This window comes from Jatropha curcas, chromosome 2, assembly GCF_041381405.1.
Source record: "Jatropha curcas cultivar XTBG-Jc1 chromosome 2, XTBG_Jcur_1.0, whole genome shotgun sequence".
Lineage (NCBI taxonomy): Eukaryota > Viridiplantae > Streptophyta > Magnoliopsida > Malpighiales > Euphorbiaceae > Jatropha > Jatropha curcas.
In genome coordinates this window covers 24,257,214-24,284,653 of record NC_143152.1, presented here as the reverse complement: position 1 = coordinate 24,284,653, position 27,440 = coordinate 24,257,214, and the positions used below count along the sequence as shown (strand labels likewise).

The 27,440-nt window shown below is 28.0% G+C and overlaps 1 protein-coding gene across 1 annotated transcript; it reads left to right on the top strand.

Annotated features, from left to right (window-relative positions):
* The first annotated feature begins 10,673 nt into the window (after positions 1-10,673).
* On the top strand, positions 10,674-12,064 carry LOC105636247 (protein SLOW GREEN 1, chloroplastic). Its single transcript, XM_012219476.4, has one exon. The coding sequence runs from the start codon at positions 10,759-10,761 to the stop codon at positions 11,797-11,799; it is 1,041 nt and encodes a 346-aa protein (XP_012074866.1). The 5' UTR covers positions 10,674-10,758; the 3' UTR covers positions 11,800-12,064.
* Positions 12,065-27,440: the final 15,376 nt, after the last annotated feature.

The following is a 27,440-nucleotide window of genomic DNA, read 5'->3' as shown; positions in this document are numbered from 1 at the left end:
TATTAAATTTTATAAACCTTAAATTTTATGGTCTTTTTTATTACATGCAACAATATTATAGATATAAGGTGATAAATATATTTATATCCAATAGGTTTTGGAGATACAATCAAAGTAAGTAAATCAATAATCTAATTAAAATAGGCAATATTTTTCTTCTATTGAATATTTGATACTTAACTATTTGTTTGTTCTTTGGAATGGTTTGAAGAAAGGTACTACGATTAGAAGCTCATCGTGGATAGATGCATCTATTGTTGCAAAACTGTAAGTGATTATAATTTTGTAATATTATAAAATTATGGTTTTATTATTATAATTATAGTAATAATAATTTCTTATTTTCTTTTAATTAATTGGTAACTATTATCACTTTAATTTAGTAAGAGATTTATATCCACTTGCAATAAATAGATGCCCTCTTGATGATTAGGCATTTTTAATTTTTTTATATTAATATTTTTTTTCTTTTATATCCTAAATCTGTTTGACTTAAAAGAAAATAGTATTTAGAAAACTGGAAAAAAAATAGAACTATATATTTCTGTTTTGAGTCATTTTTTGAGGTTTCAAGAGTTTGTGTGTATGTGCATATATTCTTTTCTCTAATGCACTGGGTAAAGTAATACTTCCCTCTAGCTAGCAGTAAAAAATAATTTATTATTATTACTCATTATAATTGTATATATATATCGATTTGAGATTAAATGCAGGGGTTGAAGATTGAATGATGGGTTGAATTTTTTTAGGGGGTTTTAAGAATCTGCATTTATAAATGAACTGTTGTTTCCTTGTTAATTAGTAATTTAGAAATTTGAGACAAAACAGTATCAATTTAATTTTATGTCTCAATTTCTAATTATAAAGATAAAGTGATTTGTATTTATTAGATGTAAAGATTACATAGCTTTTTCGTTTACAGAACTCAGGAGTAAAAAGAAATTGACCAAAGGACATATGTCCGGATTATTTGACAAGTTCATTAAATGACAAATTATCTACTGTGCATCTTGATAAATAATAATTTAACATTTTACTTTGGCTATCTAAAGAAAATATCTGGCTCCATCAGTGTCACGTGCCACTACTATAATTTATCATATATTTTTTTAATATTTATCATAAATTTTTGTAAATCAAAAAATTATATTTTCAATTAATTTTCAATATTTCAGTTAAAGAAAAAAAATGATTTGTTATTACTAAGGTTTAATTTAAAATTTTGGGTTAAAATTATAATGTAATTAATTAATAATATTTTTTATTTATTTAAGTAATCTTTTTAATATTTTTTAAATTTATTTTTGTGTACATCTTTTTTATTTTTTGTCTCACTCTTTTGACATTGATCTTACTCATCCCCATTCTAGATTGATATTCCACTTCTTTCTTTCTCGTCTCGACCTCACAAATAATAATAATGACAGATGTTTCTATATAATTTAATAAATCACGAGTACTAAAAAAAATAATTTTGTAAATTATGAAGGAGAAAATGACAAGTCTTCAGTCCAATGCCCATTTCAATCGTCTGATTGGCAAGTCTACGGTGAACAACATACTCAAGAGTCAGAGGAACAGAACCTCATCACACCACTTTATCACTCACTAAATTATTTTTCACCTGACGATCGTTGTGCGTGCACAAGTACATCGGAAAACACTGTGATTTGTAATTGTCATATTAAAAAAAATAAAATATTTTTTAATGTTAATATTTATTTGATATCCTAAGTTAAAGTGTAAAAAAAAATAAAAAAAAGACATTGTCTGCCACATATTTTATTTATAGAGGTTTTATCAGAGACTGTAGAGATTCATTACTCTTTAATGATTTGATCGTATATTGTGGACATGAAAAAAAAAAAGAAAAAAAAGAGAATTTAAAACTAGTAAATTGTATAGAGATTTCAAAAATCAACGTTCATAAATAGATATTTAACTAAGCAACCATTTACACCTTTTATTTTATACGATAAATCAGTTATGATTTATATTAACATTAGAGATGCTTTTATTGTCTTGCTAAAACTTTCTATTTTTCTTTTTCTTAGTAACAACACTAATTCTCAACAATGAGATTAAATTAAATTCTCCTCTACAATAGTTAAAAAAAAATTCTTTTAAGAAACTTACTAAATAATATAATATATTATGAGTACATCATAATTCTAGAGAAACAAGAAATATAAACTTACCGTTAATTAGATATACTTTTTAGAAAGAATATGTTCATTTTTTGAATAAATAAGAGCTCACTTTTTAGACGGAAGAATTTAATAGTGAGATAAATGATAAATTAGAAAAGATACTTTTATTTCAAATTTTAAGAGGGATCAATCGAGAAAAATACACGTGTATCTAAAGAGAATTAAGAAAAAAAATATAGGTCAATCGATTCCGTTTTTATAAGATAGATCTGGCACTAGCTGACCAACTTGTAAAACTAAAAGAGTTGGAATGACAATAACAATGCATAGGAAGAAATGATGCGTAGAAAAACTGAACTAGTAAGGACCAATTTATAAAGCAAAGAACTCGTGAAAGACTGATGGCGAAGTGGTACTATGAGCAAAGAGTGAAAAGAACCCTATTAAAGAGTGAAACAAAATGTGAAATTGCAAGCTCCCAACCACTTAGAGGGGCTCTCGCCAAATGCTCGTTGAAGAATGATTAATTGTCTAAGTACTGAGAGAAAACAAAATGATTAAACTTATTCTCTTCGACTGTAGTCCATATTTTCATTTTGATCTGTCCCAAAATATATTTCACTTACTTTTTTTACATTATAATTAACTTTTAAATTGTCTATTATGTCCTTATTAAATTTTATTTTATTTTCAATAGTTTTTATTAATTACTTACTTTTTTGGTCCGTTCCCAAGTCAATATTACTTTAAATTCATATGTTATTTAATAAAAAGTTTTATTCTTCCATATTTCTCCTCTTGAATTTTAAAAATTCATCAATATTTGTCACTTTCATTAATTGCATATTTATATTATCAATATAATTTTTATTATTTCAATATTAATAATACTAATGTATTATTTAAGATAAGTATAATAGGAAAGTTACAGTAACAAAATTGTTTACTAACCATAATAACTTTCATTTTATAATCTGTGTGAAAAAAAAAAGGACTATATTTTCAGGACAGATAGAGCATATCATTATTAAAATTTTATTTTTAAGCACCAAAATTTTGTATCTCACTTTACCTCTCATTCATTTGTTTTATTCTTCTACTTTTTTTTTTTTTTTTCCTTTTCTTAGTTACCTTTTTCATCTTTCTTTTTGTTCTTTTTTCTTTCTTTCTTTCTTTCTTCTTCTTTTTTCTTCATCATTTCTTCTCCTCCCATTCCTTCAATGTTTTGGTTCTTTTATCATCTCTTTCTTATTTTTTATTCTTCTCTTTCTTATTCTAAAAAATTTTCTCCTTCTCCTTTTTTTTTTCTTATTATTCTTCTTAATCTTTTTTCTTTTTCTTTTATTTTCTTATTTGTACTTTTTTAATTAATTTTCTTTATTTAATTTAGTTATTAAAGTTTAATTAATATAATTATTAAAATACAATTGGTATGTTATAAAAATTAAAAACTGCAATTTTGCCTGTTGATTGTTTTTTGATGTACCAGCCAAATAATTTAATTTTGAAAAGTAAAAATTAAATATAATGATCAACAAATACCAATAAAATATCGACAGATTACTGATAAAATTAATTATAACTTTTTACAAAATTTTAATTCAATTTTATCGACATAAATAATTGATTTAGCAATAATTTTTCTATTGTTAAATTACCAACAAAATTGTTATTGGTTAGAAGAAAATTAGCGACAAGAAATTTATAGCCAACAAGATTTTATTGATTTTTTATAAGTAATTGTAATTAACAATAGAATTGTTAAAGTTGCCTATAGAAATTTTTGTAGGTAATCTTAATTTTCTATGTAGTATTAATTAGAGCATAAATTAATTAGAACTCCTTCTATCCTAAAATATAAGTCGTTTTTAATTTGTTATTTTGTCCCAAAATAAAATTCATTTTGTGTATTTCAAGAAGTAATAAATGATGTGTTTTCAATATTGTCCTTGTTTATACTAAATACAATAAATACTTCACAAGTAACTATAGGTTTTGAGATAAAGAATAATTTGATCAAATTAATCTTGAATTTGTTATAATCTAGGAGAATTAATTGCTTCTTTAATTCTTGTGAAAAATTTTAAATGACTTATATTTCGGGATAAGAGGAGTATAATTCTTTGTTGAATTCACCTAGCTAGAAAGAGAATTTTAATCCAAGAGTGTATTTATTTTTACAAGATAGTGGCTAGCTTTGAGCCATCAATACTTATGTTGGGAAAAGAGTTGGCATGACAATAGCAATGCAAAGAAAGAATATTGTCTAGAAACTCTAAAATGAACCAGCAAGGACCGCCTTGTGAAGCTAAGTACTATGATTAAGATTGAAGTGGTACCATGAGCAGAGTGTGACAAGTACCTATTAAAAAGTGAAATGAAATATGAAATTATAAGCTCCCAACTAATGGGAGGAGCTCTCACAGAAGCAACTAATATCACTGGTAAATTAAATGAAAGACTTGAACTTACAGAAGCAACAATTACCGCTTTTATTGTAAAAAAGAAATAATTTTTGAAAGGAGTTGCCGCCTTAATTTATTTTATTTTGGAAAAACTTATTTTGACTCCAATTATTATCTAATGAAAAACGTACACTAAAACTCGAAACCTTCATTCCAAGTGTGATTTTGACTTACTATATATCATCGGAAAGCTTTGGATGTATAGTTTCCAATGTCAATAATTTTATTAAAAATTTTCATTTTCTATTATATTCAAAAGAATGAAGAAAGGTCACTCTGATCGACCTTTTTTTAAATTGTTTCGAATTGTTTTTAATCTAAGAGGTTCATTCTTGACCTAATCAATCCGTTTTAATTTGTACATATAATCAATCCATTTTAATTTATACATATCATATTATAGTTGTATTCGGCAACAGTTTTTTAAGTAGCTTTTAATATTTTGACAATACTATTTTTTATAGTGTTCAGTAACATAACATTCAAATTACCTTTTAGAGGTTAGGGAACGTTTTATAAAAAGTTAGTTCATGTAACATTGAACTTTTAGCGTTTTATGAAAAACTACTCAAATTGCTAACAGCTAAACGCTACTAAAATAACTAATAGCTATCAAAACAGTTAATTTTGTTGAAGAAACCCTATATACAGTGCGGAGAAAATACATGTTCACACTAGCATGTTAACATCATATATACATCACAAACCTTCAAAAAAAATTATATACATCACAAAAGGTACCCACACTATTGGGCAAAAGACTCTCGCGACTACTCCATGTAACGACGTGCATAGCTGGTCAAAGCCATGAAAGTTATTGGAGGAAAGTATTTCCTCATGGACTTCTCACATATTGATAAACGAAAACCAAATAATCTCTTTTATAATGCTCCTAAGATTAAAGGAATCTATATTCAAAGAGAAAATTCAAAACTCTCTATTTGTTGAGCTTTTTATTTTTCTTTGTTTAGAAATTTTTAAAGATTTGCTTTATTTTTGTGTATTGTGATTCGAAAATATAAATATTTTTAATTAATATTTACTACGCATTATTTATACGAAATTATTTAAATTGTTGAATTTTATCTACTTACTATCACTCTAAATATTTACTACGCATTCGATATTGAATTCTTTAAATTGTTGAGTTTTATCTATGTACTTATCACTCTAAAACATCGTAAATTATATGTACACTCTGCCTAAAGTCTCTCGACTCTCTCTTTATATATGCACCGAAAACTTTTGATCCAAATCCAATAATATTATATAGATATTAAAATAAAAATCAGAATCACTGTTCAGGTAATTTTTCTTTTATTTGCTTTTATTCTATTTTTAATTTCGACACCGTGAAGTAATGGGTGGGGTCACTATGACTTGCTGAGTTGCGTAGGAATTATCTAAGATATATGATAAAATAGTTGCAGGTTACCATGGTTGAATGTATTTATTTACCAATGTTGTTATGACTATATGTTCAAGTGGATTTTGCTATTAAACAAGGAAACAATGAAATTTCTTTTTGCAGCTTTTCACATTAGCGTTACAGAGGGAATGTAAAAATTGGAATTGATTGATGTTGATGAACATTCCGATCACTAGCAAAGGTAATTCACTAATTGTGCGATTAAGGCGTGAGAATATATATTTTGTTACATAATAATTACATATATATTATTGTAAATCGAGTTTTGTTTTATTTACCCTATAAATAGGCTCCTTGGTTCATAGATATTTGGATTTCATTTCTGGAACTTTCTTTGAATTCTTTTGTGTCTTTCCTAGCTGATCTTGAGTTTCTACTTTCTTGGTTCAGTTCTTCAACTTTCTTGGACTTTTTTGGGTGTGTGTTCTTCTGCTTTTCTACTGTTGGTACGTGATGTTTGTCGGTTCCACCAAATTTAAATTTCTGAATTTAACTGTAGAAGTGGTGAATTCAGATCGAACCTTAGAGACTGAAATCTTAATTTTTGTGTTTAAAAAGAAGGGGGGTTTGTTTGTGAAAAATTCAACTTAACAGTTCAAAAAGAAAATTAATTAATTAAACTAAAGTAGTAATGCAAATTGATGAAAAAAGTGATTTCTAATCTAATGCACAATTGATCACAGACAACTTATGATTTAATTACTCTTTGAATACTTAACTGAAATTTACCAAAAAAACATGATAAATTCCCAAAACTCTCCTATTTCGTTAACTTGAACCCAGCACCCTCATTAACTCTAATTATTAAACGATCGGGTATTAAGCAATCCATTTCTATTTAATAAAAGCATTAAGAATCAGGAAGTAGTTAAACTTGAACAACAATTTATAAAGCATAAATCATTTAATTCAACTCTATTGTCTCTATAGATTATTACTGAAAACCTGAAATATAATCAGTAATACCTAATTGCTACTAACATTCAAACTTTCATAATAATTACGGATTATGAAATCTGAAATAGCACTTAATCCTACCAAACAATTCACTAATAGGCCTTTTTAGCAAAGAATTCAATAGAATCAACTCAATAAGAACAAGAAACAATAGATATTCAAGAAGAAACTACTCGTTTAAAACCCGAGTCTCACAAAAGTACAAGGATGATAAATCCCTTGAATTGGTGTAAAGAAATTAGCCACTTATAATCATGGCTTCCAATCACCAAAACAAAAAATAAAGAACAAAAACCTAGATTAATAGATGAACTAAGAGAAGAATAACGTGCCCCCTTGCTGCTGTAGAATCACTCCATATATAACACCTCCAAAAGGAAAAAGAATCCCTAATCAATTGGGAAATTCAAAAGCAGTAAACAGAAAATATTTGCTGTTCTGATTTCTCCCCTGTTTTTCAGTATCTTCTGTTCCAAATCTGGCTCTGACTCCTTCAATAAATTTGAAAATCTCTCTCTCCGCTTTCTAACGAGCTAAGGCTTGCCCAAAACGGACATCTACAACAAGAATATGACCTAAAAAAACGAAATCAGATTGAAGCAGAAATTCTGCTCAAAACGTTAATCTTCTATGACGTTTTTTAAGACCAAAACGACTTCATTTCATTTAATTGTCTTCACAACAACTGTAGGGCTGTCTTCTAAGAATTCAATGGGCCTGGGCTGAGTTAGTTTGGACACTTGGAACTCCAGATATGAAGTCCACAACAGAACAGGTTGTGCTCAGTCATACAGCACATAGCTTCACAATTCAGAGCTGAATTTGATCAATATTGAGACTGAATTAGCTTCTGATTCCTTTTGACAATTGTAGAACTTTATTTCATCTTTCCAGTGCATCAAACGGAATCCAATTTGAAGGTCTACAACTCCAGATATCCCTGAAAAACCGAACAAGGGTCAAGATAACAAAAAAAATGCTGGAATTTTACCAATTTAATCATATTACTCCAAATGCAACTAAAATAATGTCTAATTGGTAAAAATTGTCTAACAAAGTGAATTAAGCACATAAATAACCCAAAAATGCATACGAATATAGACAATAAAAGCACTTGATAATGCACTTATCAGTATGTATTGTTTGGCGTTTTTTGTTTCTTGATTCTTGATTATCACCTTTTCTGTGTTTTGTATAATTTTGAATATTGTTTGACACGAATTTTATTTGGATGCTTCTTATTATATTGGTGTGATTATACTGCAGTTTTGATATAATTTCTAAATTTCATATACTGCAGTAAAATATTGGTCACAGAAGTCTCTTTTACCTGGAGATAACAAAAAGGACAAAGGAAACAAATGGTTTAATTGATGATTACATTTTCCATCATCTCTTTCCCTATATGCGCATGCAGATTGTAGCTTCGCCATTTTTTGACACATAGCTAATTGGTAGTACCAAGTTAATGTTGAAAGCATTTTCGCACAGGTTAGAAATTGTATCAGACTCTAAAACTTGCTGCAAAGGGTGTTCACAAAACTAGCAAAGGCGTTTTAAAGGAACTTTGAAGAATTATAAATTTGTAATTTCACTCTGTAAAATATGTGATGATGTGCAAATCAAAGCCATTGTATCCTTACGTACTTATTGTCAATTTCTATAAATGTAAATATGATAAGCTATTTATTTCCCTTATTGAAGTTGTAATTTTTTTTTAAACTTTTTTTTTCCCTTTCATTGCATTTGTTTAAATTTTCCCAAAAATGATGGAACTTGATCTAGGTCACAATTAAAGTTTATGGTCCAACTCTATTAGCTCGGGTTTGTACTAAGAAAAAAAAAAAAAAAGGATGAATTTCTGTAGTAATTGCTGATGTTTGGTATAATCAATGATATATTTAAATTGCTATATTTATATGCATGTATATTTTAAATCTGTGATATATTTAAATTGAATGAAATTTGTTGAATTTCAAATTCTAACGTTTGAGGTTTTTGAATTGATTTACAAATAAAAATTTTAATTATATAAATTAGGTTTATTAAAATTACTCATATCATAATTAAAAAAATTTTACAACTAGAATAATCTCTGAAAATATAAAATTAGAAAAATAAGTAAAATATATATATATATATATATATCAATTCTTTTATGTACAAAGACCATTATTTAATCAAAGATTTTACTTCTTTTTTTTTTTGTAAACCACTAGTATTCACACCATATTACCAGGGATCAATTAAACAATACAGTTCGGGACTTAATCACAGTTAACACTTTTCGTCCTCCCCTGCAGATGTATTTAGTGGTGATCAAATTCGAAAATTCTTTCCATATGTTTAGCCTGCATTTCCAACCGAGTCACAACTTCTAGGTAAAGACTTTTACTTTTAATTTCAATCTAACAACAAAAGCTTCTCAAAATGAAATTTAGTAATTATTATTATCGAATATATATATATATATATATATATATATATATATATAACTAGATGTCATACGTTAACTTTGAAATGTTATATGTTAGCTTGCAAACTCCATCCCTATTTAATTTGGCATTTGTAAGTTATGCATATGTATATTGATTTGATATATATATCAAGTTTATTCGTTTACGTTATCAACTCAATAGTAATATTCTTTACCTTTGTATAATTGAATTTACATTTAACTAGAAGTATATCTTTAAAATTTATATGCTATTGCAAATAATATCATAATTTTCTTTATAACAAATTATTTTGATATTTACTATTACTGATTTATTTCAAGTAGAGTTTTTTTTATTGTTCTTTCTAAACAATTGATAATTCATGATATTTTAAATATCTGCATGCGAAGCATGATTTTTTGGCTAATTTATATATAAATTTATATTCAATTAAGAATAACTCTCAAATACAAATCTTATATTAGATAAGAAATAATTCTACAACAAATAAGATAATAACTTAAAAAAATTATTTCTCTAACGTAAATATAAAATATTCTTTCCAAATCCCATAATGATTTTGAGTTAAATCCTAAATTATGTAAAAATATATATATACTGGGATGGAGCTATGACAATTATTTTGGGGGCAGCAAATGAATTTTTTTTTAATTATTTAGGGAGTCAAATATGATTTTTCAAACGATAAACTTTCAGGTATGTATTCATTTTTTTTTCTCTTAAATATTTTGTGAATTCAATTTAGTAAAATTGAGTATATCTAAACTAAGTCTCATCAAAATTAATAAAATTTCAAACAAATTCCATAAAATTTATACAATTAAAATATCTATTCTCCACTCACATCCTCTCTTTAAATTTTATGAAAATCAATTGAATTATATTCTTCATTTTACTATATCAAATATGATAATTTATTTTCAAATGAAATTTTTTTATAATTTACATTCATTTATGTCAATAGGGAGCTAAGGTCTGGTGTCAATAAATTTAAAATATGGATACCTATTTGTGTGTTTCTCAAACCCAATACCTACAATACAAATTCTGGTCCGGCCTTATTAAAATGCTAAGAACTACCCACGTCAACAACGGGCAGTTTATACTTCGGCCCAGGCCCATAAGAACTACCCACATCAACAACGCAAATTAGTTAAAACGACACCGTTCAGTATTTCTCTCTGACGCCAGCCAAACAGCATATTCTCCTTGTTAACAAGGGTTTTGAACACTCTCGTCTTCCCATCATCATAAACAGGGTTTTAGCCTCTATTTTTCTCTCTCCCTCTCACTGAAACATGGATTCTTCGATTGCTAAGCTTCACTGCCCTAACCAATCCTTTAACCTGTCTCTCAATTGCAACCGTCCATCCTTCTCTAAGCCCTTATTCTCCCTGTCCTTCAAAACCCAGTCGTCTCCTTTCAAATTCTCCTCTGTTAGAGCTTCATCGTCTCGTGCTCCACTCTATAAAATATCGCAAACCCATCAACCTTCTCTTCTTCAAACCCTAAACCCTCTCCTCAAAACCACCTGCATCACTCTCACCGCGGCTGCTGCATTATTCTTCTCGCGGCTCTGTAATAAACCCGCCATTGCTGCACCTGCCACCGCCCCTGCTACCGTAGAGCCCGCCAAGCAATCGTCGAATGAGAATTTATCGTTTGAAGAACAAGAAAGAGCTCTTGAGGAGCACTTGAGTCGAAATCCAGAGGATACTGAAGCTTTACGATCTCTTATGGAGGTTAGGATCAAGTCGAGGAAGCTTCTAGGAGCAATTGAAGTTGTTGACCGTTTGATTGAGCTTGAGCCCAATGAGGATGAATGGCCATTGCTGAAAGCTCAAATTTATAGTTACAGTGGAGAATTTGAATCGGCGAGGAAAGGGTTTGAGGAAATATTGGAGAAAGATCCTCTTCGTGTTGAGGCTTATCATGGGTTAGTAATGGCAAATTCTGAATCTGGTGATTCATTAGATGAGGTGTTAAAAAGAATTGAAGGAGCTATGGATAAATGTAAGAAGGAGAAGAAGAAGTCTGATTTGAGGGACTTTAAGTTATTAATTGCGCAAATTAGAGTTATGGAGGAGAAATATATTGATGCTCTTAAAGTTTATGAGGAATTGGTGAAGGAAGAGCCAAGGGATTTTAGGCCTTATTTGTGTCAAGGAATTATATATACTTTGATGAGGAAGAAAGACGAGGCAGAGAAAAAATTTGAGCAGTTTAGGAAGCTTGTGCCTAAGAATCATCCGTACAGGGAGTTTTTCCTTGATAACATGTTTGCAACAAAGTTCTTCTCGGAGAAAGTCCAAAGGGAAGGAGCTGGTTCGAGTAGGTAAAACGAATGGAAAATGAATTTAGGTGAGAGGGTAAGAGCAAGTTTTCTTTTTTTTTTTTTCCCCCTTTATTTTTGTCTTTGTTTTGTTAAATTCCTCGGATATTAGTTCTATAAAGATTTCATTTTGCATGCTAGTTACAAGTAGTCTCAGTGAATACCTAGTGTTTGTTTGGATGGATAATTCTGATCCTTTGTTTAGTAGAGAATTGGATATGATTGTCATATAGACTTTGAAATGGTAATATTTTGTTTAGATTTGATTTTCATTTAAGGTGGAGCATACATTTATGCATTGAATAATTATAAATTTGTGATTGATTGGTTGTGACTTGGAAATACAATACGCTTATCTTTATTCTATATCTAAATGTATGTGGAAATGTATCATTTTAGAAAAAGCTTGTTAACCTACATATTTTGAATTGATTGCACAGTTTAGAAGTTTCTGTTGGTTCATTTCTTACATGTTCTAAGTTCTACCCCAAATAATAGGCTCTAAACACATTTTCTTCTTTGATACTTGATTGAGATATTTTAGAAACCTCCCGTTGGGTTCACCATGAGTGCAAATAAGCTGAAATAATTGGAGGAAGCACCTATGCCTTCAGTTGTATTATTGGTCTGATCCTTCAGTCATGTTGGGGGATATTGGCATCATCTTTTGAACCTGAGTTTTGTTTTCATTTAGCCCACTAGCCATTTTATTAACTGAGAGCTCACCTGCTTTAATCCAAGTTCATGAACTGCAAGATATCACCTATAATTTATAATTCGCCTTCGGCGGTCTCTTTCTGCTTTGCCATTGTAGGAGGAAGTGATAGCACTCCCTGCCTCTCACAAAAGTTAGTGAAGAATGTAACCTTGTTGTCCTGATTACTTCCTTTTCTCAATTAAAGATGTATGACGGCAGAGAGAATATTACACCACTTTTTATTTTCTTCCTACAGGAATTGTTGGAAATCCTTTCTTAGCTTTATTTAGCTTCAATCAAACCCCATCCCCACCCAACAATGTAGTGTCAATAACATTTTTATTGGAATGAAATTATTGTTATTATATGAGTCTTTATGTGGGAGCATTTGTATTTTAATTTATAATATGGAGGACCGTAGAAGTATATCAATTTGTTGAATAGATCTAAACAGAATTTTGGAGTGAAATTTTTTCTGGAAGAGATACTTTCACATGAACTTTATCTTCTATGATTTATTGAAGAATTTATATGGTTGCTTAGGAATAAAAAAGGAACCTCTGCAAATGCTTAAAGAGGATAATGAGGTCTAGGGAATCTCTGTACTGTGATACCAACGTTTTGTCTGTGTCTATGACTATACTTGCTTTTGTTTCCAGCAATTAGTCTTGAAATTGAGGTCTTTAACCATCTTTAAACACGGGAAAAAGCTGAATGCAGGAGTTTGGAATCTAATGTCCTGCCGGCCCTGTTGAAAAAAGTTTGTTGATCATGTTGCTTTGATAAGGTAAATTTTGTATCATACATTCTCTTAAATGTTTCATTAGCCTTTAGGTTTTGTTTAGATGGGGGTTATTTTGGGGTTTTTTGGGGCTAAGCTAAGCTAAGCTAAGGCAAAATTATTGGGTTGTTCGAAAAGAGGTTTTGGAGGGTATTACAATGTTGAAAGAGTAGAAGGGTAGAGGTGAATTGGATAAGAGGTAAGAACTCATGATGTGAAAATGTGTGATGCGGGCTTATTTGGACTTGAGCCAACCAATGTTAAAAAGTTACTACTACCCAATTAGCTAACTAGTTTGCTATCTTTATATGCCCTTTATAGATTGGCTAATAGAAGGGAAATTTTTTGGTAGTTATTTGAGGGGTAACACATTTTCAACCCAAAATTGGGGAGGGTTAAACATTTTAATTTTCCATATTATTCATGTTTATAATTTAGAAGCCAAAATACCCCCTTCATTATTTCTTTTATTTTTTTTTCCTTTTTCTAACTAATTTATATATCTTTAAAAATTTAATTTAGGAAGAATTAATTTAGTATCAATAAATCAATACTTTATCAGAAAAAATAATTTCAATCAATTCATATTTCTGAAAATAACGACTTTGATGAGAAGGATATTTTGTAATATTCATGCAAACCAAATAATGCCGTATATAAACCTTCGTCTCAAACATAAATAAGACCGTTACATTATTTTGTTGCACCTTATCTCACCTCACCTTACTTTAATAAAACTTCCCTCTCTCCATCCAAATAAAGGCTTAGGTGGTCAATATCTTCTTACTGTAACCCAAGGGTTTTCCAGATTTATTGACTTTATGTTTGTTTAGCTTGCTAAAGTCTTTTTCCTTTAGCAAGTTAACCAAATAGAGCTTAGCAAATGAAATATTGTAACTATGTAATGTTTAGCTTGAATGTGATTTTTTTGATTAAGAACATAAAAGGCTTAAAGAATTGATGATTTGGAGCTTCTGATTAGATTCAACTGGCTGTGACACTACCCTTCATGGGGTTGAGTTGATTGTTGCTCGCATATGGTTCCAAATTACTATAGCTTGTTTTGTTTTTGTAATTTGCCATCCATTTATTTTTACTTGGCTATGTCCTTGTATTCAAGAAGTAGTCTATGTTACACGATGAAATAAGTAAAATTATTATTATATAGCACTGCTTTGTCAGGTTATTTTTGATTCAATTTTTGTTGTCTGGTAAAAGGCGGCACATTGTAAGGAATCTGCATCCTTCATATTGAGAATGTACTCTGCTTGCTTAGTTTAGATGGTGGTGAATCTATCTATGCACGACGAATTTGCAGGCTTAAGAGCAAATTCGCCTGTAGTTTGAAAGCTGGGATTTCTAGCAGGTGGTAATTTCACCCTTATGGTCAGAAATGGTTGGAAATGATTATATTTCAACTCATGGTTTCTGAAGCATAGCAATTTGTGTATGTTCTATTTGTAGCGAATCAATTCTTGATGAACATTTCATTTTTATTTTGAAATAAAAATATGCAATAGCTACTGTATAATAGTGTTATTGTTAACTGTTCAAAATTTTAATTGAGGATCTTTTTAGTTGTCGATATTGATCTTTCGATTGCTAACCAACAATTAATTTAAAGTTTCAGTTGTCAACTGTTTAAGATTTTCATTGAGGGTTTTGAAGTTAATACTTATAGTTGTAAATGTTGATCCTTCCATCGGTAACCAACAATCAACTTAAAATGTTTGGTTTAAAATTGTATTTTCTTCCACTTGAAAAGATAGTTCGCCTTTTATATATATAGCACATTAAAGTAAAAAATAATATATTCAATTTAAAAATTATAAAAGTAAAATTAAATGCTGAATGAAATAATTTTATAAATTAGAGTGTTTAATATATATAATTTTATAAGTTGAAATATTGACGGGTGAAAGAAAAAAAAAAAAAGAAATGTTAGAAATTCATGCATTGGGACGAGGGACGGAAGTCATTGAAATTTTGGAAGTTAAAAATCTTATTCTGTCTTCAATATTGATCCTTTAGTGCTAACCAACGACCAGTGTGATTCAACAATTAAGGCCCAATCATTGATCCAAATGGGCCTAAACAGTGAGGTTAAGTGATAAGAAGCTAGGTTCTAATGTTTGTACGTGATGATTAACCATATTTTGAAAAGCAAATACTAATGGATTGACATAAATTAATTAAATTAGAGGCACCAAAAATGTAAATGTGGTGTAAAACAACTTCATTAACAAAGTTATGCATTATCTTAAAATGGATATTATGTCTCAAATTGGGAATCTAATCTTTTAACAACTTGTTATTACAAACACATTAAAATTGATTAAGCAAGTGTATGATGTATAGTTTTATGTCCCCTGCTGAGATGGCATAGGCCGCAATTCTTGCTCCCTTTCAGATTTTTCTCATCTGCAGATTCTTTTTCTTGGTTTCTTGTGCTGCTAAAATTTATTTTTATGACTCTTTCCCGCTCCTAACGCAGATTCTCCTACCATTGGATTTGTCTGTTTAGGTCCCACATCCTGTGAGACTGAAGTTGTAAATGGAGCCAGTGTCCAAAATTTCAATTCAGTTATTATTTTCATGCTTGAGCTTGAATTAACTCCCACTGACAAAATTTAGTGATGGAATTTTTTTTTTGTCTTGTTTTCTTGTTGATTAGAAAGAGAGAAATTTTTGGGTAAATATGATAAAATGATCGACTCTTTCTTTCTTTTCTGAGAGATGAAAAGGGGAGAAGGGATATGCTGGTGATTAGGGGTGTTGGTTTTGTTCAAAATCGAAATCAAAATAAAAAATGTTTAGATTTTGAAAATTTTAAATTGAAATTGAACCGATTAGTTTATATAATCAAATTGAATTAATTTTTTTTATTTGAGTATTATTTTGGATTTTAATTCAGTTTAATTTTTAATTTTTTTAGTTTTATATAGTAATAATAAAAATAAAATCACATCAAATCAAATAGTAAAAAATTTCAATCCAAACTCCATTAAAACCAAAACTAAACCGTCAATCTTAAAAATTTAACTAAACCGAGCGGAATTGGTCGGTTTAGTTTATGTTTTTCGATTTCGTCAATATCTGTTAACCCTATTGGCGATGAAGGGGGGGGGGGGGGGGGGGGAAGAGAGAAAACCGGATTAATAATATTTTTTTTTTTTAGTTTAAAAATTAAAATATTAAAATAGTAGCTAAGCTTCAGGAACACTGCATAAGACAGAGACGAAACCTAGCTAGCCCATCTATTCCTATTTTGTTTTTCAGTTTTCACTAGCATTTTTTTTTTTTAAATAAAAAAAACATTAACTCAGTTCTTTTCAATAGATAAAACTCTAGCCAGGCTCTGAATATTTAATTTAAATAAAAAATGATCTTTTTAATTATAAAACTATAAATAAAATTTACCGATGATCAACTGATATATATTTTATTGTTTTATTGGCCCAACCTTCAATTTCACGTCAAACTTTTTGAATAGTTGCAACTTTACTTTAAACTTTTATATCCTAAATTTATCAACCTAATCACAATTACACCCTAAATTGAATTAATATACAACTCATTATTTTTGCATCTTGAACTTGATTCAATTTTAAAATCAAATATTCAATCTTGATTTTTTTATTTACTAATGAATATTTGAGTTTGATTTTATTATTTATTGTTTAAATACTTGGGTAATGGAGTCTATTTTTTTACATTATTTTAATCAAATTCCAACCTCAGCTTACTTTTAGAGTGTATGATTGCAACAAATCAATAAGTTTAATTTATTTTCACCTTAAACGCAAATTAGGGTGTAATTATAACTAGGTTGATAAGTTTAGAAAGGCTCCAAAATATAAATATCGATTTAAAGTGAAATTACAACTACCAGTAAAATTCGAGATGAAATAAGCCGTATAGTTTATTAAACAGAGCCTAAAAGCTTTCCTTAATTTCTTTCATTTTGAATTATTATTGAAGTGATGCAATGCACAATTCAAAAAGGAGGGAATGAAAGATTCGAGGTTCAATTAATTTGATGTTTCAACGTCACTTTCACTCAAGAATATGATAAATGTTGTAGATTAGCAAAGGCATAAATCTAAAAATGGATTCACTTGAACTTTCTATGTGTCAGCTTCTACTACACTACGTCTGTTTCAGAACATTCATTATCTTAGACTCAGACATTCAATATAGTGGGCCTTATATGATGTTAAATAAACTTATAATAGTGATACTAAGAAAATCTATATTCTTATCTATATTACATATCAATATATTTATATAATACTGAAGTAAAAAAAATAAAAGTTGTAAATGTGTAATATTTCTGTTTTACTTTTTTTTTATTTTAATTTTTTTTTGGGTAATTTTTCATTTTTAAATACAATGGAAATTTATCTAACGGCATAAATAAAAAATAAGAAAATAATTTTTTTGGCTTCTTTTTTTATTTTGTGATCAAGACTATATATGATATTTTATATAATCTTCACACGCAAATCTTTGATAAGATGCAAAAGTCAAAAATTTTCAAGTTTGGGAATTCTACTTTTGTGGGTTAGGTTAGTTTCCACGCACAAAATCAGTAATGATAAAACAAAGGCTAGATACGAAAGCTAACTCTAGCTCTTGAATTCGAGCTAGAGTTACTATTTTGAATTCGAGCTCATGAATTAAAATTTATATTAACTCTAATTTAATATTAATATTAGTGAAAAATTATGTAATAGAGAAGAATGAAATCCGATAATTAAATAATATTTGATTGGCATTAGTTAGATTTATCTAATAATAATAATAACATTATTTAGTAAGTAACTCCCACAGTTCAAAAGCAATGATTAACTTAAAATTGGACCTTCTTTAGTCAAACCAAAATTTTGACCTTTCCTTTTGGCCATCTTTCTACCTCTTCCAATGCTGTTTTTCTGAAACTGTCATGACTTTTTTTTAGAAGAAAATTTTGGTATCAAATATTGCAACTTGGAAGAGCTAACTAGCATGGGTAAAATATAAATAAAAAATTCAACCGACATTTTTTATTAGGTGATACAAAAAAAAACTTATTCTATTTTATAATATATGAAAAAATTATCTAAATAACAAAATTTCATTATAGTTTTATTATTTAACTATAAAAGTGTTAAATTCACTGGATGGATCTACTAGGGGAGTAAACTGTTCGTGGGTATCTGCTCGATCCATCCCACCTTCCTGATAAATATACCAACATTGTGTTCCGCAATAACTTTTTAAGTAATTTTTAATATTTTTGAAGTTTTTCTAATCAAATTGGATTTTTTAAATCTTGAAGTTTATCCCTACAAAAATGAAAGGAATTTACGAAATAATGTGGGCACAATGAGAATCTTCTTAACCTAATTAAATTGAAACAAGCCAGCTTGAACCGAACTAAAATAATTTAATAAGGAGTAGAGGTACTGGCCTCCAAAGTTTGAAAATTTTATTTTATTTTCCTCATAAATACTTATTCTTTTTATGATAAATTTTATTTATATTTTTAATAACATTTGATTATTCCCTAAAACTTTAATTTTACTAAATGGATTGAATTGATTTGAGCAAAACTTTACTTACACTTTGAGTGAAGGGACACGTTTTGTATATCTAATCTAACTAATGGATGAAGAGTGTTTTTATAAGAACGATTCTTTTATTATTTTTTTCCTCTATAAACTGTTTTTATTATATTGATTCATTATACACATCGAGTACCCTTAACAGCTGGGAATTCTTGTTGCCCACCTTATCCTTCAAGTCCCTAAAGGTAAGGCGCCAAGCCAGGGAATCCTTTCTTTTTTTATTATTTTTTAGAAAGGGAATCCATATTTTTAATTTAGAGAAATATTTAATTAAAGCTCATGAATAAGATATTATGTTATATACTCCAACTCAATTTTTGGTTTTATGAATTATTAGAGTTTCTTAATCTTAAATATTTTAATAATCAAATCCAACTAACTCAGCAATAGCTTGGACTTCTTTACTCCCTTCCTCCCTCAGTTTTCCCTTTTCCTTAATTTGGTGGAGCAAAGAAATGATGACCTTATATCTTGCATGGTAGGTCTTAAAGAAGATAAATTTCCACTCATAATAATAAAAATGGATGGTCAAACACGAGTACTCAATAACTTTTAGGAGTGACCTTCTTCTTTCACATGCATTTATGAGTAAAACCTTTGGATTCCAAAAGAAAAGGCATTTTCAAGAAGAAGAAGCAGAAGTAGAAAGCAACTACAGGAGGAAGAGAGACATCATCCTCCTCCATTATTTTTATGCAATACAACAATCAATGAGCTTTAATCAACTTTAGTGTAGGGATTGGAGACAGCAATCATGCGGTTGTTATAATGTTTTTTAACTTTTTTTTTAAAAAAAAAAAAAAAGAAATTACACTGAAATAAAGGTTTCTAAGCAAACAAAATAATTTAGGCTATAGGGTTGGTTTGGTTGGTTGGTTGGTGGTACATATTATTCCCTATATATTTGGCATATTGTCTGCCTTAATAATGAAATAGCTACACAAGCTACTGTTTTTCTGCCTTCCCTTCTTTTTTTTTACTTCTGTTAGCCACACTTATTGTACACAGCCAAAATGCATAATTTAGTCTTTGTATTTTTTTTTAAAAAAAAAATTTGGTATTATAGTTTTAAAGTTATAAATTTTGATATCATTGTATATCTCTCCACATTAATAATTATTTTTAAGATTTTTAACTTTTAGATATAAAATATTAATTGGATATATGATTAATATAACTTTTAAAATAATGATTTTTATATTTTTCAATTATTCAATAAGTGTTCCACCGATTGAATTTTACAAATTGAAATACATAATAGTTGCAATTTTTAAAATTGTAATATTCAATAGATTAAAATAAAAATTGAAAATTCCATAAAAATTTATATAAAAGATACAAGATTAAATTTATGCATTTAGCCCTTGTTGTACTATTTAAAGTCAATCTAATTAATAATTTGAATTTTAACTATCAATAATCTACTTTTCACCAAATTGAAAAAATAAATTTTAGATGCAAATGATACTTTGCTTAGTGGCCCAAACTGATGCCCAGTTTGAATGTCGTTCTTGTCAATTTTTCTTAATGTGTAATTTCTAACTTTAAATGAAATTTTCCTTTCATGGTTTGAATTGGAGGTTCAATTACTTAAAATATCATAAAATTTTTACTGTTTTCAGCACACTGAGAGACAAAATTTTTTATAACTGGTGAAAGAAAATATACGTAATGATGAAATTGAAAAATATGTAAGTTTTGGAAAGTAATGTAATTTTTTATATTTTCTAATATATTTTCCATTGATTTCTTGTTGAGTATTTAATTCTGTAATATATAAGATTTCAGTGTTTTTAATATTAAAAATTTAATGTAGTTTGCAATTGAAACTATAGAAGCCAATTTCAGGTGCTTAAAAATGTTTTTTTTTTTCTTAAAAATATATTGAGAACCAATAATGATAAATCTTTCTTATTTATTACAATAATATAAATAAATTTTAAACGGCCCAATATATAAATTTATTTATGTACTCTTCGTGAAAATTCTTGTGGTACCCTTTACTTTTACTTTGATTTATTAAAAATTTCAATTTATAGAATTGCACTTGTTAAATATTTTTAACTTGACTCATTAAACACCTAACTTATAAAATGAATGAAATACTTATTAAACAGCTGAAAAATATAAAAATTATTATTAAAAAAATTATACTATTAAATCAATATTTTATATATAAAAATAAAAAATTCTAAAAATTATTATTGCTAGTACATATGGACAAAATGTATAATATTATCAAAATTTATAACTTTAGAAACATGTGATAAATCATCCATAAAATTTGGAATGCCACGAGTTTCTCTCTAAAAAAATATTTTAGCAAATAAAAATTTATTCTAAAATGGATAGTTTTGAAAATATTAATTGTCTATTGTGGTCCATTATATATATCTACATATATATATTCATGTATTGTTGTTGTCAATAATTAACTAGACACAACGGCTACTGCAACTGTACGATTTAAGTTGTCCACTGACTCGTAGAGCTCATTTGTAGGTTGTAATGAATTTTCGAGGTGTTATTGTTGGCAACATTAATTATCGTTTGAATTTTCAACGTTATGATTTTTCTCTTTCGAAATAATTAATATTTTTGATTTTTTTTTTCAAAGATAACTTTATAATCCAAAATCACAATGCCTAATAGCCAATTAATACCCTAATTAATGCTTGCTTTCGAAAATTCCATACAATTACAATAATTAATCATTTGTGGAGCTAATTTGAGTGCGCATGCTGATCCTTTGTTTCTCTAATTCTAATAGCGTGGAGAAACCGTCATGAAGCCTTGGCTTAATTTCTTCTTAGATATGCAAATCCCATGTCTTTTATTTATTTATTTTTAAGAATCTTAGGGATTAATTAGTTCAATTTCGTTAGTAGCGAATTAATAACAAAGGCTATTGGCTTGTAATTGATTTCATTTTCACCCATAGTTAAAAAGAGCATTGCTAAATGACATAACATGTACAAGACTCGACATGAATCTTTAGCTATGTATTTACGTAGTTGCCATTTACAATAACAATGGATATAATTTTATTTACAATCATTGTTTCTATTGAAAAAGGTAATTTCTTTATTTACAATCATTGTTTCTATTGAAAAAGGTAATTCCTTTCACGGCTACAATAATTGAAATTTTGCATGTTATACGCTTGACAAGTGTAGAATATAAAAAGAAAATAAAAAAGTGATTCCCTTTGTAACTACAATGATTAAAGTCTTGCATGTTATACATTTAGTGTAAAATGCAAAAAGAGGATAAATGGAGATGGAGGGCCCTAAAAGAGTGAAGTGGATTTTGGTGGACAAATTTCACTAATTATCAATATATCGAATCGAATTGAGGTTATTCGGTAGAAATGATTCGATAAATCAGTAAATGATAAATGTTCAGTAAATTTTTCAGAGAAAATTCAGTAAATGATAAATGGTTCGATAAAGTATTCAAACAATTCGAAATTCCTGATTTACCATTTACTTAAAACAAAGTCATTTTGGTTTATTTTTTTAAATAAATCAATTCTTATATGGTAAATTGATTAATTCGGTAACAGTAAAGCTCCATCGATAAATTGATAAACACTAAATTTGGTGAATATTTAAATCGATCAGTAAACAATAAATACTCAATTAGTAAACGTTTAATCAAACCAACCAAATGTCCACCCCTAAGTGCTTTAAGTGGATATGCACTCTCAAAAGGACTTTGAGTTGACATATCCAGAAAATAGAAAAAAAATGATATTGTGGGCTGTGTTGACAAAAATATAGGAGAAAAAGGAAAAAATAAAAAATGACATAGATAGTGATGAAACTCGTGTCTCCACATTGGCTAGCATGCTCACATACTATTCAAACCATTAATACTTATTTAATCATATTTTGTCTCGAAATAATAATATCTAATAAATTGTCTTTCATAGAAGAGAGATGAGATAGAGATTTAGATTTTTTTTAAAATAAAATTAATATAATTGCGATGTCATGACCAGAGATGCATGTATGATCTATATAATATGAGAAGAAAAATATTTGAATTGGCAAAAAAACATACTAATTTTAGTAATGACAAAATATTAGCTAATAAATAAATTAAAAATCGCTATAAAGTAAGATGACTTATATTGATTTTATAAATTAAAATTAATATTTCTAGTAAATTAAGAATTTTAATATTTTATAATACCGAACTAATATTTTTAGCTTTCTAATATTAATTAGTAAAGCTATCTTATTTTTTAAGAAGTTATTGTTGCTTGAATTAATCAACTCAATGAAAAGGAATATTGTCTACATTTTACCTTCTAATCGATAATTAATACAATATTCTACATGGTAACAATGACTTTATTTGTATTCCAATTGTCATTACAATATTTTACTACATTTTTAATTTATTCATTAGCCAACATTTTGTCATTACTAAAACTAACTATATATATATATTTTTATCAAACCCAATGTTTTTTTTTCTCATTCTCACTATTATATAGATTATATCTTCATCCTTGACTATGACAACACATTTATATTAATTTTTTTTCAAAATCAAATTCATCTCACTTCTCTTCCATAAAAGATAGCATATTAGATATTATTATTTCAAGATATAATATAATTGGATGAGGTCAGTGGTCCGGATAGTATGTGAGCACGCCACCTAGTGCAGTGAGATGAGTTTGACCGCACTCCATGCCATTGTTTTTTTTTCCTTTTCTCCTATGTTTTGCTACCACCCATAATATTATTATTTTTCTCCCTATTTTTTAGCCAACACAGGCCATAATACCTTCTCTTTTCTCTTCCTCAGATGTGGGTTCATATTACAAACTATAATCTTTTCAAGTATTTGATATACAACCAATGAAGATAAAAAAAAAAAAAAAGCTACTAATAATTATAGCTCAAAAAAAATATTTCATTTTAATAAAAATTAATTGAAAATAATAATTACATGACACAAAATAAAGGAAGAAAAACAAATTTGAAAAGGAGCTCATAACTTGAAAATTCGAAAGGTGTAAACTATACAATTAAAATATTATAAATTTCAATAACAAAAATCGATAAAAATTTATGTTCATGTACAAATTTTTCAAGAAAGATTAGTGTATAGATATTTGATGTTGATCCTTCTAAAGAAAAGAACAAGTTTAAGTAAGACAATAATGTTGTTGAAGAGGTTCTTATAAATAATATTATCACTTTTGAAATTAAAGCGAATCTACGATTGATTAATTATATAGCATTTGGTTTTCCCTCTCTCACTATGTTAATAATTTTATTGAATTTTTTAGATCTTATTTAATATTTAATTATTATAACATGAGTGTTGACAATTTCGAATGATTAAAAAAAACTCAATTTTTTTTCTTGAAATTAACTAAAGAAAACCATGAACTTTGGCTTTTTTTTAATAATTTTGGCCAATTCTTTTAACAATTATACCTTACAAATTTACAGTCAGCATATGACATATCATGATGAGGTCCCATTAATGGCCACATGAGCATAATAGTAACGATTAATGGACAAAAAAGCCACAATTCTTAAGAAAAAATTACTTCACAGTATTTGTTGTAGAAATTAAAAGAATTGGTCAAAATTGTTAAAAATGCCAAAGTTCAAATTTTTTTTAGTCATTATGCCTTGGCTAAATACTCTTAGTTATTAAAATAAGCATCTTGTATATAAATATTTTGACTAAAATTAGAAGGGCAAAATGATATTTTTCTTTTTCATTTCTCTTTGCTGCATGGTATCAAAGTCATATGATTTCCAACCTACATATTCTCTCTTTCTTGAAGAACGATAATCAACATTTCTAATTTTCTCCCTAAATTCCAATGGTTTCTCTTGATTCATGCCTTTGTTTTTTTTTTTTTTTTTTATCTTTCTCTACTTAAATTTTTATTCTAAATTTGTCAATCTATTTTTTGTTGTGTTTTCTCTCTTCATTTTGATTGATATATACTCTATTTCTCACCAAGTTCTTCAGTTTTGCATCCATTTAATTTCTTCAATTTGGCTCTAAGCAGCTTGAATTCATTCAATCAAGCATCCATTTCTTCAAAGTTTGATTTTAGAGTTTCTTAATCATAGCTACTAAAATTCTTCTAACATAGGATCCTCCTTCTCCTTATTATCTCCATCATTTGGAGGCCATTAATCAGTGACTATTACTCCAAAGTTGATATCTACAAATTATATTTCACGAAAATGATTCATTTTGCTTAAGATTTCTATTCGCAATAAGTAAGATTTTCTGTAAGGGTACTATTGTGCAAACTGATTTACAAAATCCATTGTACCTTCCTTGGGTTTGTGGTAACAAGCTTCTAGTTCCATAGCAACTTCGTCCAACTTCACCATTGATAGCATACTGCAGTTTTTTATATAGAGAATGCTCATCTAAGTTTGGCTACTTCGAAGAAATGATTTTTATGATGGAGCTAAGATTGGTCGTTTGTAACATCTCTTATCAAGGATAAAGCTAAGATTTAGAAAGGAGGGGGGGATAAACTACTATAAAATTTAACTAAAAGAAAATTATGTGAAGATGCAAGGGAGCAAAATGGTTATTGAAAATTTTGTTAAAAATTATGTTTGGCAAGGTTCAAACATTGATGTTGTTAAGGAAAATTGTTTTAAAAAACAAGAGGGGACCAATTGCCCCTTTCTTTAATACATAGCTCAGCCCTCTGTCTATTATGCTTATCACATAAGATATAAAGTCAATAGACCCTTACTTTATTGAACTCAATGTTGTGTGGAGGAGTTGAGAAACTTTCAGTATTTACATCATTATAGTCTTTAATCATTTGTTGATAGTCATTTAAAGATTGTGTTTTGTTTCTTGAATAGCTTAAATGAGTCATATCAAGCTTTAATAACTCATATTATTCTTATGGAGCTATTTTCATCACTTGACCAAGTGTATAATATAGTTTTAAGAGAAGAAACTCAAAGAAATTTACTTGCTTCACACAAAAATGATAAAATCAAAGTTATATGTAGTTACTATGGCAACCTGCGTCACATGAAAAATAAGTGTTATAAATCTGATATTCTCCAACGAAATCTAGGAATGTAATAACCTTGTCCTGTAAGATATTCTCCACTTTAGATTAAGCTCAATTCCACCCTTTTTAGATTTGGATAAATCTGATCCATCTCCCTCAAAGGTCTCCTACAAGTTGAATGTATGTTAACACTTATATATCCACTCTCTTTTTTGCACTTATCTAATTTGGGATTTGCCTAAGGGTAAGCTAAAATCTTAAGTTAGCACCTTATTAGGTACAGATGTTATACTTCACCCAGACTCAATGGCTTAATTGAGGTTTTATCCACCTTCGAATAGAGGATCAAATTGTAACAACCTATTCCTACAAGAACTTGTTCACTTTAAATCAAGCCAATTTTATCTCAACCTTGATTTGGATAGGATCTATACAATTTTTATTTCTAAGAATGATAATCCATCACCCTCAAAATGTCCCTTATAAGTCTAAGGTATGCTAACACTTATACTTCTTTTGCACTTATCTGATGTGAAATTCGCTCATGGGTAAGCTAACATCTCAAGATAACAACTCGTTAGGAGAAGAATATACTTGAGCTTTGTATCTTTAATAATTTGAAATCTTAGTTTTATAATTCATGATTCGCTTGCAAATTGCAAAAGTCTCTTTATGGCTTAAATAAGTCTTTAGACAATGGAATGCCAAGTTTACTAACTGTTTGAAATTATATTGATCTAATTAGTCCAAATCTGATTATTCTCTCTTCACTAAACAAAAGCAAGAAGTTTCACAACACTCTTAGTATATGTTGAGGATATAATAATTGCTAGAAACAATATCAAGTTGATTGATAAGTTGAAGTTATTTTTAAATTCACATTTTAAACTTAAAAATTTAGGAGAGTTAAAGTATTTCTATATAATTGTGCATCATTTTAAATTGTGTTTTCTATATCATGTATTCAAAGGATAAAATATTAGTAAAATCTTATAAATATAAATTAACTATATGATTCCAACATACATATTAAATAATATTATTGAATCATCATTAAGCTATTAATCTTAAGATTACTAATCAATTATTCTCTTCTACATAAATAAAAAAATTAAATGTGCAATTTACTATAAATCGCAATATTTAATTAGTCAAATATGAAAAGTAGCAAATCCATGCCTTCTAAAAGAAAAAGAAGGATAAAATGCAAGAATTTTGAGGATTTGCAGGGGTATAATGATTTTTGAAAGGCTTTTTCGTAAATCGCGACAAGTAATAAAGAATGAGTAGAGTATCGTCCTACAAGAATTGTATACTAAGTATTAAAATTGTGTTAACTTACATTATTTAGACGACAATAAAGAGAATTATTTTAAAAAAAAATCTAAATAAATAAAAGAGAATAAAAAGAAATCAAGCAAGACAATTCGATGAAAAGAAACCAATGATTAAAAGCAAGACAAAATTTTTTGTGTTAGAAAATATATGCCTTATTTTAAAGAAAATATATGCCTTTTTGCAAAGAAAG